We start from the raw sequence: 16,301 nt of genomic DNA on the forward strand, positions 1-16,301 counted from the left end.
TGGATGTCAGTTTTGTGATCACCTGACTTGCCTCATCACTCATATTTTGTACAAGCGCTGGCAAGGCCCCAAAGGAGGCGTTGTTCATGGCCCTCTTAGTGGCCATGCAAGCAAGACGCTGACAGCGCTTGTTATGGCACTCAAGTGCTTTTGTGACAGGATGAGATGAGGACACTTGACTTGAAAAAAACATTCATTTCTGACGACACATTTCATCATGTTTTATCTGCTTGATTGACATTATTATACAAAATTCAGAAAATAGCAGTCTTGAGCTCTGTACTTGTGCACGTTACACAAGTTTATTACTATGAAGACTGTAGGAAAATCCAGACAAGACTCTAAATCATCAGAATGCCATTTGACATTAGAGGTTAAAGGTCCCAGAGACTAACGGAGGTCTTTTGGGGTCTTATCCTCATTATATTTCCATGAATAGATATATTTCTATTCAGGGCCAAGCTTTTAGGTTTTTTTAGTTAATAGAACTCCAGGTTTTGCAGCAAATTCTGAGCTCCCATTGTTCTTCCAGCACTCACCGTAATAACAGGTATTGTGGCAGCAGGTTTCTCCGTCCCCATACACCGTTATCAGTCTAATAGCAAATGGGAAATTCAATTCCTTCAGAGTCGAATCAAACGCTAAAACTTTCTCCACAAGTCAGAGAAAAGTAATTTCAGTCAAATGCGGCACATCTGCCCGGCCGGTCCTCCCCATGTGATAAGAAATTGCTTTCAGATATGAGTGAGCAGCATTTGTACACATCCAACACACACGCATAAACAACCAGAGGAAGGAGATGGGCTGAGGAAAAGGAGGCAGGGAGGAGGGATAGATGTTTTTCTCACTGAGGGCTGTCATTATTCTCTCTCTCTGTCCATCCATGCTCACCTCCAGACGTCGTCGGCCATCTGAATACGAATCCGGATATGAACCGTGATCCTTTTCATTTCCTCTATCCACTGCAAGGTGACCCCTGTACCCTCACCCATCCTTTCACACACACCTGAAATACCTCCTCCACACCACGAGTGCTTTCTACCTGCCATCTCTCGTGTGTGTGTGTGTGTGTGTGTGTGTGTGTGTGTGAGGGGACTTTGTCCTCCAGGAGAGTGAGAAGGACCCACTTCCTGTGTCAAATTGCCTCTCACATTCCTCACTCTCCCTCAATCCGCCTCGCTTAGGCTATTTTTTCCTCTTCCTTGCTCCTTCTCTCGTTCTCTGTCTCTCTATGGGGGGCTTTGTCAGCTATCGGCAGCACAAAACACTGATTCATTCCACGAGTTAAACATGATCCTCAAGAACACAACGCTTTTCCGCCACAAAAACACACACACACACACACACATACACACTCTCTCTAACACACACTTTTCAAGGAGTGAGGGCTGGCGAGAACAAGTTTTTGGCAGTGGAGATTCACTATTTTTGAGCCCACACACAGACAGATGGACAGTGAGCGCTCTCACGAAGGCAGACGGATGCACACACACATACACACACAGAAACTGGCTATCCGTGGGACACAACAGATGTCTGTGGGAAAATCAGTCTCCCGTGTAAAATATAGTCACCCGGATATGATGTCACAACTCCGATAACAGGAAACACACACAGAGACACAACACCAGGGAACACACACGCATAAGAGTCGGTTGATTTCAAGCCAAGAAACAGGCGTTTAAAGACAGATCTTGTCAGTAAATGCATGTGACTGTGTGTGTGTGTGTGTGTCCATGTACATGTGAGTTCAAGGCCTGGGTTGCTTGAGGTGAGCCTTTCAATTATTAGACTGTTGACGTGTGTTTGTATATGTGTGTGTGTTACCTCTTTGAGCAAGCATCCATCTGTGAGCCCCTAACACAGTGTATATTTAAGTGTGTGTGTGTGTGTGTGCACGTGTGCATATGTGTCACACCTGTCTCCATCTGTAGACTTAAAGACAGATTAGGTCAGCCGCAGGCCAAGGATCTCTGGCAAAGACTGCAACCGACTGACCTAGTAATAATCACTGTGTGCGTGTGTGCATGTGTGTGTGTGCGTGTGTGTGCGTGTGTGTGTGTGTGTGTGGTGTTGAAAGCCCCTGTCAAAACCAGTGTAGCATCACAGCAGAGTTCAGCACAGTGACACTCCAAGATGTTGACAATACAAATCTTGAGTCCAAGCAAAGAAATACTGAATCTGGCGAGACAGAGAAATCAGCTGCCCCGGGGCTGCAGACTGCCGTGACCCCAAAAAGCCCTGGTACGCTGTGCGGCAATTAGTTTAAGTAATATAGTTATTTGAAGATTTGTTCGGGGACTTGCACATCTGAAGCATGATATCAGCTTTGGTGGTTTCAGCATTTTTAGGGAATTTTGTGGCCGTGTTTTGTGTCAAAATCTATTATAAGAACTTGACTATTTTAATTTATGTGGCGCTCACATGTTAAATGTTCTAAGTTCTGTACAATTAAATTACCACAAAAAGACAAAAAATTTCAAGTCAGTTTTATTTCTATAGTGCCAAATCATAACAGAAGTTATCTCAGGGCATTTTTCATATACAGCAGGTCTAGACCTTCAAAGACCCAACTGTTCAAACCGAGAGCAAGCACTAGGTGATACTGGTAAGGAAAAACTTGTGATTTGCTTATTTCACTTCAGTGTTTGATTTTCATTGGGTGGGATGATGTATGCGTAGAACTGAGGCTCATTTATGCTGAACAGTAGGTACAGATATGGACGGAGTCTTTTGTCCATTTTGTCTGTATTTGTGCACGTTCTCTCAAAGCTTATGAATATGGGTGAAACGCAGCAGTACCACCGGTAGTCTGGGGGCAGCGGAGCAGTGTAGCCAATAGCTGAAGCAAGACTCTACCGCAGGACACGACAAAGACATTTTAAAAATCCTCAAGTATTGGACATGACATTTATTGTCAATTACTTAGTAAAAAGAATTCTCCACTCACATGCTGCAATGCACTTAATGCCCATAGACTACAAAGTCTACAATGCTGCCTCCTTTATTTCTTCTCTCAGGTGCATTATTTCAACCTGCAGCTTCACCATGTTTATTGTTATCAGAAAACTTAAGACTTTTCCTCTGCTTTTTGGGGGTAACTTTTGACTCTGAGCTGTGCCCTCTAGTGGATTCATGATCATGATGGATGACAATCATCAACCACTGAGCCCTCAACCATTGTAACAATGTGATTTAAAGGCTTTCTGATTTTAAGGTAGTGTGTCCCTTCAGAGTTGCCATACAGTTGTTGCCTAAGTTCTGTTTTTTACATGTGGGAGAGACAATAAAAGGATGTTTCTGCTGTCCATTGCACTGCATCTCCATGTCCTGTTTATTTATTTATTTTAACACAACTATTTTACGAGCATGTGGTGCTGAAACAAAGACCCTTTTAGTCCCAGAAACGATAACGATAAGCAGTGATTGTTTATATATCTTAGCACATAATGAGGTATAAATGAGCCTTTAGTAGGCTCTTTTCATCTGCTGATGGGGAAAAGTTTCTCTGTGCTCACCTTTAATCTGTTTTTTTTTAAATGTGGACATACCAGCATGATTCAGGGATAATAAGGAAGTAGGAAACATGTCAAACAAACATGTCTGAAGGGGATCTTTAATTAGCATTCCAGCAAAGGAGTACTGGTTGCACTGGACTTTATGGGAACTGGGAGGCAACAGAGTAAATACAGATTGCACAGACGGTGGTAGGGTGGAGATCAGCAGCACATTTTTTGCCCCTAAGCTCCCTATTACGTTTGTCAAAAGTGTTGATACTTCAAGACCTTTTCAATCCCACATTTAAAAAAAACAATACAGTGACATTTGATAGTATTTAATGTACTGAAGCTATAAAAAAGAAAAGATCTAACTGACCATTCAAGACCTCAGTCTAAATTTTTCTGCCTGAAATTTGGCTTGCGGCAAAGTGTCTGTTCCAGCACTGTGGGCAGGTTGTTATTATTATGATTTTAAAAGACATAAATTATCCTATTTTGTGTGTCTGTGATTTATTTTGCCTTGGAAATATGTATAATTTTTGTATTGAACTTAAAAAATTTGATATTGTGACAACTCTACTCCCTACCAGCTAACTTTGGCCATGAATTATGGTAAAAATAACAAAGATAAGATATTATGCGGTCTTGAAAAGATGACTATAAACTCACTATAGAGCACCAGAAACAGACTAGAGGAATATTTTAAGAATATTCCCACCAAAAAAATCTTCTTAATTTAAATTCAAACCTAGATCTGCATTTTGTCTATTTTTGGTTGCTTGCTTCCCTTTCTCTCAATGATTCAATAAGATGATTCTACCCTCCTCTTCCTCCACCTCCTCCTCCTCATAGGATAAATCTGGATTAATCGGTAACGGAAGGTGTGGGCGTGCTATGGGGGGGAGCGCGGAGCTCGGCGTGGATGGTTCCGGAGAAAAGGAGAGAGAGGAGGTGTGTGGAGAGGATCGAGATGGTGGAGAAGAGGAGGTGGTGGTGGGGAGGCTCTTGCATTCCCAATCAGCTTCCCTCTTCGCGATTCCCGATGACATCATTCCATCCAAGCATCCGTTCGTTCGTTCGTTCGTGCACCGCATCGCCGTTAACTTCCCCGTTACCCCACCCACTTTGTGCCACAACACACACACACACACACACACATACCTCCGGTTATAATGGGAGGATGCCCCCGGTCGGATTCTGGTTATCTGGTGATGAAGGGAACGTGTCCCTCACTGGCGCACACACACACACACACACACACACACACACACAAACACACACACACACACACACACACACGTCCTACAGTGCGACTACCCGGTAATAAAGTCGTTAAAGCCGCAGTATGACTGGAGCCCCGCAAATTAACGGCAGGATGTGAGCTGGTGACACAGACACCACATACCGAGGCACCGCACAAAGACCCGTAATCAAGCCCAATTAGAGATTACCCGCTAATTACCGACACACACACACATGCACACACACATACAGAGGCACACACACCTCCTGCTTGGCTCGAGGGGACACAGGCCACAATAAACCCCGACACTGAGACACAAAGGCTGGTGTGTGTGTGTCTGTGGGTGTGCGTAAAAGCGGGGGGTGGGGGTGCACGGGAGTCACGGACGGCCAATAAGGGCTGATAAGTAGGTCGAGTGCAGGATTTCCTACCGAACATCACTGTCTCATTACTGATACACACACATGCACGCACGCACGCACACACACGCGCAAAAATGCTCCCCAGTTAACAAAGGACCGTGCGCTGCGCTGACTTACCGAGGCGGCGTGAGCCAGCAGCGCCGTGAGCGCCAGGAGCCAAGGCAGCTTCATGGTCGGGGTGTGCGGGCACAGCCTCCCGGTGCCGCCGCTGCTGCCTTCACGGGGTTCGGGCCGGGGAGGTGGAGGCGGAAGGGGGGGGGGGGCAAAAGCTGCTGCTGCTGCTTGTCTCGGTGTCTCTCACGGTAGTCTGTCGAACTTCAGAGCGCGCCGCCCGTCAGCGCAACCATCCGTCCGTCCTTCTGGTAGTCGGGTTTTTTAATCCAAGGCTGCTCCAAGTCACCGGTAAACGATGAGATTACCGCACGGCCTCTTCTGTCTCTGCTCTGACTGTCTGTTCCTCCGAGTTTCTGTGCTCCAGACCTGATAGATTTACTACCGGGAGACGCCAGACCTCGTACGCACACTCGGTGTGTCTCTCTCTGTCTCTCCTCCCCCTCTCCGTTGAGGGCAGGATGTTCCGTATGGCGACGCTGCTTGGCCTGGGAGTCTGGCAGGAGGAGCGGAGTGTGTGTGAGAGGATATATGCATGTGTGTGTGTATGTGTGTGTGTGGTGGTGGTAGTGGGGAGGGGGGGACTCCGCGAGCAAGGGCGAGGATGCCCCCTGCAGCTCGTTTAGGCACCAGCAGCCCGACAGCAACCCTTTAAACACACACACACGCTGAACACACACACATGCAGCAGGCAGGACACAATGCGCACCGCAGGGCGTTCATGGCTGCTCCCAGGTTGAGCCTTTTGTTTTGCTCTCAGGTGGTTCCGGTTGGCTGCACGCCATAATTACACACCTTCAACGGTCAACTCCTGTCCTCCGCTGTGATTGGCTGAGTCACGGTCAGGACGGGGTTTTTTTAAATCCCCGATGAGCTCGCACCTGTGCCGACGTAACAATAATTAATATTTATGCGCTATTCGCGCTGTAGCCTACTTGTGTCGCCTAGCAACCGTGCAGTTTCGCTAACTGTCAACTGCAAGGCGGGAAAATGGTGTTTAATCACTGTTCATGCCATAATAGTTGACTGGAGATTTATTGGATCCAGCAATGGTGTTTACTGTGACTATGACTTTTATGACTGGAGTGTCAGCTATAGGCCTAGTAAATGAAATTCAGCCATCTCGTTACCAGGTGAAATACACAAGAAAATTAAAAATTAGTTCCCAGAGAAAAGTTTATTTTCATGAACTGTATTGTGGAAGAAAACATTTCTATCCCCACTGTCATGCCCTTCCTTGGATATAAACAAGGTGGAAATAAAGCCATATTTGAGACAATTTTTAATAGTACATTGTTAGTATTCTGTTCCTACAATAACAGAGCCTACATAAACTATTAATGTTGGCTAACCATCTACAAGCAAATACAAGCTTGTTCTAATGGAAATTGTGTGATAAATAGCTAATTTGAACTAGGTGCTAATTAAGTTTACAGTTTTCTAATAGTTACATATCTTTATCCTGTATGAGGTTGGGATGGGACTTAAACTGTAGATCACCTCTGCAAGTTAACTAGAAGCTAAGCTATAGCCATTTCTGTTTTTTAGCAGTGAGTAATCTCATTATACTGATTACCAAAACTGCCCAACATGCAAGTTTTAACAATCAAGATTATTTTATCTGCTAAACCTGTAGATTACATTTTAATCAAGTTCATTAGAAACAAATTTCCTGGGTTTCATATAGGCTGTATATGGGTTTCCAGGAGACTAATATAATACTGAAAAATCAAATCTGAAACCTGCTCATATCTTAAATTAACTGACATATTGCTCATTCAAAAGTTAATCTACTACAACTACTTCTAAACTGAGTTTGAAAGTTAACTAAATTGCAGTTGGAAAAAATAACTTTTACTTATCCACTCAGCATCTACCACACTGGAAATGGTTTTCAGTTCAGAGTTATGTTAGTTTTTAGTTTTTATTTCATTTTTCAATTCAGTTTCACGTTGTGTTCAGAGTGGGTTTGCTCATTTCAGTTTATTATTTATAATATATGAAAATTGGACATTTTAGTTGAGTTTTTGTTAGTAATATGGGGGTATTTGTTTAAAAAAAAGGCAAGAAATTCAGAACAGGTATCAAACAACAGCGGGATGTCACTCATGAAGACATTTCAAAAAAACATGCACACTAATGCCTCTTCGTGCCAGTGCTTTATTTTTCAGTTTAAGTAGACAATATTGTTTCAGGGTTTTTTTGTTTGTTTTTTTTTCCTCATCTAGTTTTTATTTTTAGGTTAGTTTTATTTAACTATAATAACCTTGGTTCAGCTTTTTCAAACTCTTGAAAAGCCTGGGGAAAAAGCCAGAAATGTGATCTTCCAAAAATATTTTGATCTACTTTGATCCCACTTTGATCTACAATTTTATATCTAAAATCTGTCATCAAAAAGGCCTGAGATATAGATTTTTATACTGTTGTCTGTTTTATTTTGTGCTACTGTTTCATAAAACAATTGCCAAGTGAACACATTAGGTGCCTCTTTTGACTACTTCTTTGATCTTTGGTTTCATGGGCTGCTGGGAGAAGTTAGCCTTCAATGCTTTCTGCCAATAAGCCCTTCTTGGTTAGGGAAAAATCATGATTTGGGTTGAAATACCAAGATTTCTGCTAGAATGCCTTGAAGGCTAATATCTCCCATGTGCACATTTTGAAACAGGGCCCATCTGCAAGAAAGGCAGACAAAGCATATAATGATGCAGGACCCACCTTGAGGTTGTGTGTTTTTTTTTTTCAAACAACTTTTAAAAGAATCACACAAACCTGCCCTGACCCACAAGGGCCCCAGAAGCCTGTATTTACTGTATCAAGGTCCCGGGTAAGTTGCCCACTTTTACCTGGTTAGTAATGCATACCACAACACCCTACAGGTCTAACTGCTGCAGCACTTTTCAGGAGGTTTAAAAATCACTGCAGGCACTGCACCCTCACTTCTTCAGGTTTTATCATTATCCGCTTAAAGAAAATAAACAAAGCCATGGGATTACTGCCACCGACATCACACCCAAACTGATTTGTTTTTCAAAGTAACATCCTCGCTGTTTCCGCTTTAGCTCAGCGTGCTCCAAACAAAAGCTGGACAGTTTTATTTTATCCTCGTGTTTCCTAAGAAGGTACAACTGGAGGACTGCAGGAAGGGTTGTGTGTTTTAAGACACCTGCTCAGCACTGCAGTGGTGTCTGATAATCTCTTGTTGCAAACCTCGGGGTCATTACTCATGTCGCAAGTATAATCATCAGAGAATTATGCTTTTCTGTGGGTTTAGTTTTCTTTTGTTCTCCGTTAGCCTTTCAGTTCTGCTTAGAGTAATGATAGATTTTCTCTATTGCTCATCCAGTCGTCATCATGCAAATAATTATCTGGACAAATAGTGTTTGAATCAAAGTAATAGCCACTGTTGTCTGTATCCGCAACTGGAACAAAAGTTATTCTTTAGTGTAACTGATCACTGTGTGTTGCCATTAGTCAGTGCCATGCCACACTAAGAAGCCAGCCTTATTAATCAGTCACATTTATGAGGAAACTAGAGCATCAAGAGCAAGCATCCCAGTCCCCACTGACTCACATCACTGCAGACATACTCATTCATTCGGCTGAAACAGATCCTACAGCACAGATCCTGACAGTTAAAATAAGTAAGGGGAAAAAAGCAATTTGTCTGCTGTCCTTTCACCCCGTGCGAGCGCATACAACATACAATGAAGCACGCTTGAGACAGGTAAATTTTCAAAGTTTTTTTGTTCAGTTTGGTTTCAAAATAAAGATCACACAATTGTTTAGAGACAATCTACAACAGGAGTTACAAAAAATAGTTGCCCAGGCAATAAGCATACACAGGTTCTGTTAACTATACACATATGGTTACAGGTGTGCTCGTAGTAAATATACACAAGGCTGCTCCAAATGTACACCGCACTGTGGCGGGCTGCCTCTCTCACCCAAAAGGACATAGACAGTATGATACAGCACTTACAGCACTAGAGAAATGCCAAAAAACACAAGAATCTCCTCTGTACAATCCATGGGTTTACCCCTCTGAAAACAGTCATGGGTAATCAAGAGGTTTTAGGGGTGTTTAAATGAGTAAAAGTTATTTCTCCCACCCGGCCAGCATACCCATACACATGACACATTTCATGGGGTAAAGCATTCCTATAAAAAGATCTTAAAAAAAGGTCAAAAAACAACAAAACAAAAAAAAAAAACCTTCAACATAAACCAGAAGACACCACTAAGTCTAACATAACGTGTCCAATTGGGAGTCAGTGGGAGATCGACGTCTTAAGTTAAGCAGTGACAAGATAAAGATAAAACCAAGCGTGGCGAATCTTTGTACAAGTACTACGCTGTATAGAAAGGGCTTTTCAAAACAAAAATTTGATATTACAATTTACAATATACAACAACTCATATGTCACAACCAAGGAGGTGAGAATATACACTGAAATGCACAGGTTTTTTTCTAAGATTTTTTTTTCCAGAGTGAGCTTTTTTTCTTTTTTCTTCTCATACCAAAAAGGGTGGTAAAGCACTTTTACATTACAAGGGTTTACAAATGTACAATTATACAGTCAGAAGTATGTGGTCACTACTAGGATACATTATAGATACAGATTCAACATCAAAAACCAGAAAAACTACAAAGTTTTATATATATATTTATATATATATGCAAAGGTCTACACCAAGTATACACGTTATATTTATAGAAGCAAGACCAGAAAACGAATCTCCCATGCTAAATGATCTGTCTGCTGGTTAGCTGATGGCGTGTGTTTGTGTGTGTATTTGTCTATGATTCTGTGACGTCAGACAAATTAAATACTTGTTCCATCTCATAGTGGTAAATAGCTAGGATGGTAGGAGGAGGAGGGAGAGGGGACACTAGGATTGTGTGTGCAGCAGTAGCAAAAAGTGAAATGATTTTTTTTTAAGAGTTCATCAGAAAAGAGGAAATGAAAGGAAAAAACAAACAACAACAAAAAAAAAAAACAAGGAGGGAGTGGAGCGATGAATGGAACAGGTCTCACCTCTCTCCACTCCCTGTCCTCCCTTCCTCCCCCAGTTCACAAGGCCTGGGCTCAGGTGGGGGAGGGGCAACAAAAATCCGACAAAAAAACTAAGGCTGCCTGTAGCAACAGGCTCCTCCCGAAGGGTTGTCATGGAAACAGGGGTGCAAGGGGTACTCGACGTCCTCAGTGAGTAGGATTTGGAGGGGGGAAAGTGGGCATGATGCCTTCTGAAGGGTCAGACAGGAACAGGAGGGTGGGGCTGGTAGACATGACAGCTTTAGGAGGTGAAGGGTGGAGGGTGGAGGGAAGGAGAAGGGGGAGATAAGGTGACAGACATGATTTCAGGCTGGAGGGGGTGTTTACATGATGCCATTAGGAGGGCCGCAGAGAGGACCCAGGTCAACGCCATTCTTCATGTAGTACTTCTCCAGCTTGGCCAGGATGTGTTTTCCATACGTGTACTTCCTCAGAGTGGAGATGTGGGGCCGGATCTGAACGGAGACAGAAACGCACATGTTCAACATGGACAGTATTCACATGAAACGCAACCTTTTCAGTGTTTCCCCTTCACTTGTGCAGCCTTTTCGCACTACCACATCAAGAAAAATCTATATCGTTATTGTCAACATCCAGCACCCATTTATGTGTAAATCATCAGGGCCTTCACTTGTGCTCATGTCAGCTTCCATGTCGTTGCCAAGGGAACCACTGACACCAGTGACCTGATTTAGATTCACTGATGTGCAGGTAAATGAAGGGTGGGGTTTGATGGGTTGACAGGGACAAGCCTTTTTCTCCTGCAGGGATATTTAAGGCTGATATCTGGAGCTGAAACAGTTGTTGAATCAAAACAAAACCAAAGTTAATTGCGACAGTCATTGTTTAAATGTTCCTTTCTATTTATAGATTTTCAAACTATAAATTTCCCTGCCATTTTGCAATTTATAAATCTGTTTTAGAGCTGAGCAATCTATCCACATTATGTCATTATGGTGACTGTCTTTTCCTGTTGATGTAATTTACTGAGCTTACCAGATTGTTCTAGCTGTTTTATTATTTGCCTTTACCCAGTTAGTCATAATATCCATATTACTGATGATTATTTATCCAAAATCTCATTGTATTAGTATTTTATGAAAGCACCAGTCATCCCTACGAAAAAAAACAATATTTGGGCAAAAATATTGTTAAATTTGATTTTGTCTATATTGCTCAGCCCTGCTTTATACAGTGATGGTACTTAAATCTATAGCAATCTACAGATTTGAAGACTGCTAGATTCTGATTGGTCAATCACGGTATTCTATGATCTGATATTTCTGATCAGACTGCTGCTATGGACACAGGTCCAATCAAAGACTCTGGAGGACTTAGAAGCCACAAAGCCTTTTTAAATTAATACAATTATTTTAAAGTCTGTATTTATATCAAATTACTGATTTTTTTAGTAAGTTGTCATGTAATAAGTGGGACAATGTACAGTGAACAGGTCACTACTGCAAAATAAAGCCATAAAAAATATTATATTGTGTCACATAACCAAATCTATATCTTTTGGTAAGTAACCATGTAATAAGCGGGATAATGTACACCGAGCAGGCCATTATTGTGAAATAAATCCGGACAGGATGATGCAGGACCTTGATGCGGAGGACATGATCCCTTCAGTATCAGCCCTATGACAGACCAATAACATGTCATTCCATTCGCAGTGATCGCTTAAAGCTGGTCATGTAAAAAGGAGCCATATACCATTCCCTTAACACAAATTTAATTTCCCATTTTACGAGCTGTCATCCAGATCATTACAACAAGATTGTGAAGAAGAAATAAAAACAGTCACCAGTGAAAAAACTGTCAGCAGTAATTTCCTTATTTTAGGTGATTGTGTACATTTTGAAAAGCATCGCATTTTACATCTGCACCTGCCAGTGGGCCATCATGATAAGAATGAGTATAATAATTGTGTGAATTCCACTGCAGGAGAGACAGGGAATCCAATACTGTGCATCCCTACTCTGAAGGAAATATATTCAAAATGAGACATTGATTCTAACATTGAACACTTTAAAGCTGCTCTCCTCCTTAATACAGTTTTACCCAGTGTACCACATCTGTCCAATGAAAGATCTTCATTTATATCACTAAGCCTGTAAATAATTCTTCTAAAAACTTGAAGATGAGTGGAACCACCCTCCATTATCCCAGCATTTTAATGGGATGCATATGAGGTCCCTGTTCTTTCCACCTACCTTGTGCATTACGATCTTGCGCTGGGTGGGCTCAGCCACGTCGATCATCTTCTGCACCACGTAATTGGCGTACTGGTCCTTCATCATGGTATATAAGGCACTGTGGGGGCCCTCAGTCAGGCTGCACACCTCGTCTATCAGCACTGCCCGCTCCGCCCGTGATGCATGGGTCACACATTTCTCCACCACGTTACTACAGAAAGAACGGGAGGGGTGAGCATGAAGACAGAAAGACTAAGAAAAGTCTGCCAGGAATTCTGGAGAAACGAAAGAAAAACCTTTCTCAAAGGAGGAGGGGAGATGAGAGGGAGACCTTGTGTGCGTTTGTACTGGAGTTTACCTGGCAAACTTGTGCTGGCTGAGTCCCAGTACATTGCCTCTGATCTCAGCCACTATCTTGCTCTTATCTTCAGCTCGGCCATGCTCCAAAACGTGCTGGATAACATAGTTGCCATACTGGTCCTAAATAAAACAAAGCAGAGACACATTAACTAAAACGTGAGGAGACCAGCTGGTGCTTTTGACGTCACATCAAACATGCAGCCAACTTCAAAAATCTGGACTGAGAGGAGCTTTATTTAAGCCAACATGAGGTGTCATTATCCTGAAAAACATAGCTTGTGGAAGTGTGTGTTTGCATATGTGTTACCTGCACAAGCTGCTCTGTGTGTTGATGGAGCTCCTCTAGTATAGGCAGCGTCTGTTCAGGAAGGCAGTGTTCGAGAATGCGCTGGATGACTCGGCAGCCATAAGGGTGAGTGGAGAGGGCGAAGACCTGAGAGACACATACGCAATTACGTCTTTACTTATTCAACACGTACACCAAGTGGTACTGGAGCTGAAAATACTAATTTACCTTTGTTAAAACACTTGAGAGATAGTTTGAATTATTAAATGTGAGGTTGTATGAGGTACTTATCCATAGTCAGTGTATTACCTACCGCAGATGGCAGCCGACATGCCCCGAGTTTGGAAGCAGAGATCAGTACCAGCAGGAACTGCTAAACAGTGGACTGCTGTGGACAGGGTCAGCAACACAATATATTTTCTGGCTGGAAATCACCGTTCTATGAGCCAAGTATCACTCTCCAAACCAACCAAATGCTACAGGCGAAATCAGAAATTTAACTTGCAGAACACAGGAGTCGCTGGTCTACCACTGCCTCGATCTGTTAGTTCATCTGTGCTATGACTTCAGTGTTTTAAGGATAGTTCAGAATCACTGAAGTTACACAAAACACAAACTAAAAGATCAATACAGCGGAAGACCAACAACTTCCATGTATTGCAAGGATAAATTATTGGTTTTGCCTATGAAGCTTGGTTGGTTTGGCTTCCCATCAAGGCTGTCTGATGGTAAAGTAAAGCAGTGAAAATATTCTAATAAGTGACAATGATTCTTTCAGGTAGAGCATTTTTAAGCTGCTAAAATATTTTGTTACTGACCCTGTCAACAGCAGTAGATTGCTTGACTTCCAAGCTTGCGCTCATCTCTGGTTCTCTTACCTGGGGGTGTGCCGTCAGGCGTTTACTGTAGCTAATACTCTGACAATTGGTAAGTACGTCATACAATCCCACTTCAAATAATCCAAATTCTCCCTTTAAGGTGCAGAAAGTCCCTTGGATTACAGCACCAAATGATCATAGGCATACTTTCACACACCCAGCCTACCCCTGCAGGGAAGGTGAGAGCAAATTCCTGACATGCTTACAGCTACACAAACAAATCTGAGCCACAGGAGTTGAAAAACATGCAGTTGCACGACATGCAAATGTGTGAGGCCCTCACACGTCAGTGAGATTTACTGTCAGGACTGACTCTTCAAAACCGAAACCATTAATTTGTACCTGACAAAAGGCGCATGCATGAACACTCAAAATCATTCTTTTAACACTTTATGCTAATGTAACATTTAGTTGGTGGATAGAAGATGGCTGTTGCCACTGGGCTGAGGTTTCTTGTTGCCATGGTAACGTACCCTGTCCCTGGGAAGGACTGTGTACGTGCGTCTATGTACTTTGGCGGTGACAATATGCTTGGTGCCTCAAGGCAGCGACAGTGTGCAAGTGCACAGAAGTATGTGTGTGTGTGTGGATGTCAGCCAAGCACCAGCAGGCTTCAGTGATTGAACGTGGAAATATTTCTCTGTGTGTGTGTGCACGCGTGCTCTCACAGGAGGGACCCACCTGTCCCTTAAAGGCGTCTATGATGAAGTGCAGCGCGTGAGGCTGCACACACTCGATACACTTCTGCACCACGTGGTTACCGTTCTGGTCCTTCACACACTTTAACACATGGCCATCCAGCTCCCGCACCATCTCACTCTGCAGAGAGGAGGAGGACAGGTGGAGAAGGGGAAGAGGGAGAATGTGGAAGACGGACATGTAATTGTTTGTGAGAAGTCAAATATTGCCTGAAAGCATTTCCCAACCTCCCCTTCATTTTTCACAGTGGCTCACGGCCCAACAAATAACACTGGGCTTTGAACAGCTGCCCTGGAGGAATCTATTGAGGTCCATTAAAGAGAGATGGATACCTTTCTTACACACATACACCCTTTACCTTTCCCCCAAACCACTGAATTTAAGCAGAATTATTTCCTGTTGATATTCAGCTAGATCCATCTTACCACCTGCAGTTCAACATTTGCATATAAACTGTGGTATCATTAGCCTCATTCATCGTTGATGATAGAGTGCCTGCAAGGAACCTGCTGCTACACGATGCAGCTCCAACATAAAACCCATAATGTAGATGAAAAATGTCATTTCAGTGTGAGGAGTGTACCTCTTTATTGATGTAGCATTCTGCTATATAAACACAAATTAGTGATCCAGCAATGCACCCTCATTCAGAACTGAATTATGAGCACATATGCTTTGAAATTGAACACTTCAAAGGATATTTCTTCACAACCTAAATCACAGCAGGATTATGGCAGGAGAAGTTTAATTTTAATTGAGGTCATTTGAGAGCCAAGGTGCAGTCTGTTGCTGTTGTTTACACTTTTATGAGAACTGGTGTACTTACAATGACCTGCTGATCCGAGGGGATGAACTCCAGAGCTTTCTGAATGACCCTGCAGCCATACATCTGCAGGGCCAGCGACAGCACATGACCTCGGATCCTCTCTGCCAGAGCCAGCTTCTGGTCCAGGCTGCCAAACTGAAACACACAAACATACAAAACAAGCTTGTAAATCCTCTAATCCAATGATTAGAGGTAATAATGCAGGACCCAATACAATGACAAAAAGTGCATTAAGCTTGGCACACGCTGCTTCCGACTCAATTTTTGTGACGCACGACTCATTTTTAGACCGTCCATCATTTGCCGTACGGGGGGGAGTGAGGACATCTGGATGAATTTCTGACGTCAAAAATTTAGATTGCCATCGTCAGGCTCTTGCACAGTTGAAGTAGAGCAATGAGTCAATTCACCAACATCAGAGCCTGCACAAAGTGCACAGTGTCTGGAATTTCCATGGTGACATGACATAATGTCCATCTTCCTCGCCACCTGTGACTCCATATGCATGCTCGACATGAGATGCTTGTAATGCACTGCTTGCAGGACCCACATTTTTACTTTTCTGACTGTAATCTGGTGTTTTCACATGACAGATGATGAAGAAAAAGGAATTACAATGTGAGCTCAATATATATTAGACTTGTGTAGGCTGATATTGTTTGGCAGACAGTGTGAATGAAAATGAAATGATCGGTGACAGAGTGGCTTCACGGGCGAGCAGCTG

The 16,301-nt window shown here is 42.8% G+C and overlaps 2 protein-coding genes across 2 annotated transcripts in view; both read right to left on the bottom strand.

The window, feature by feature from the left end:
• The window catches only part of sdc3 (syndecan 3), a 49,724-nt gene extending 43,927 nt beyond the window's left edge, over window positions 1–5,797 (bottom strand). Inside the window, exon 1 of the mRNA XM_084739397.1 lies at window positions 5,283–5,797. Within this exon, the coding sequence (XP_084595523.1) occupies window positions 5,283–5,336 (54 nt within the window). The 5' untranslated portion in view covers window positions 5,337–5,797. The remainder of the gene's footprint in view (window positions 1–5,282) is intronic.
• Window positions 5,798–9,001: 3,204 nt separating this feature from the next.
• Window positions 9,002–16,301, bottom strand: part of pum1 (pumilio RNA-binding family member 1) — a 37,035-nt gene continuing 29,735 nt past the window's right edge. The window contains 6 exon segments of the mRNA XM_084739172.1: window positions 9,002–10,785; window positions 12,547–12,739; window positions 12,887–13,008; window positions 13,196–13,321; window positions 14,734–14,871; window positions 15,578–15,712. Of these exon segments, the coding sequence (XP_084595298.1) occupies window positions 10,654–10,785; window positions 12,547–12,739; window positions 12,887–13,008; window positions 13,196–13,321; window positions 14,734–14,871; window positions 15,578–15,712 (846 nt within the window). The 3' untranslated portion in view covers window positions 9,002–10,653.

Source organism: Lutjanus erythropterus, chromosome 16 (assembly GCF_056507025.1).
Source record: "Lutjanus erythropterus isolate fLutEry1 chromosome 16, fLutEry1.hap2, whole genome shotgun sequence".
Lineage (NCBI taxonomy): Eukaryota > Metazoa > Chordata > Actinopteri > Lutjaniformes > Lutjanidae > Lutjanus > Lutjanus erythropterus.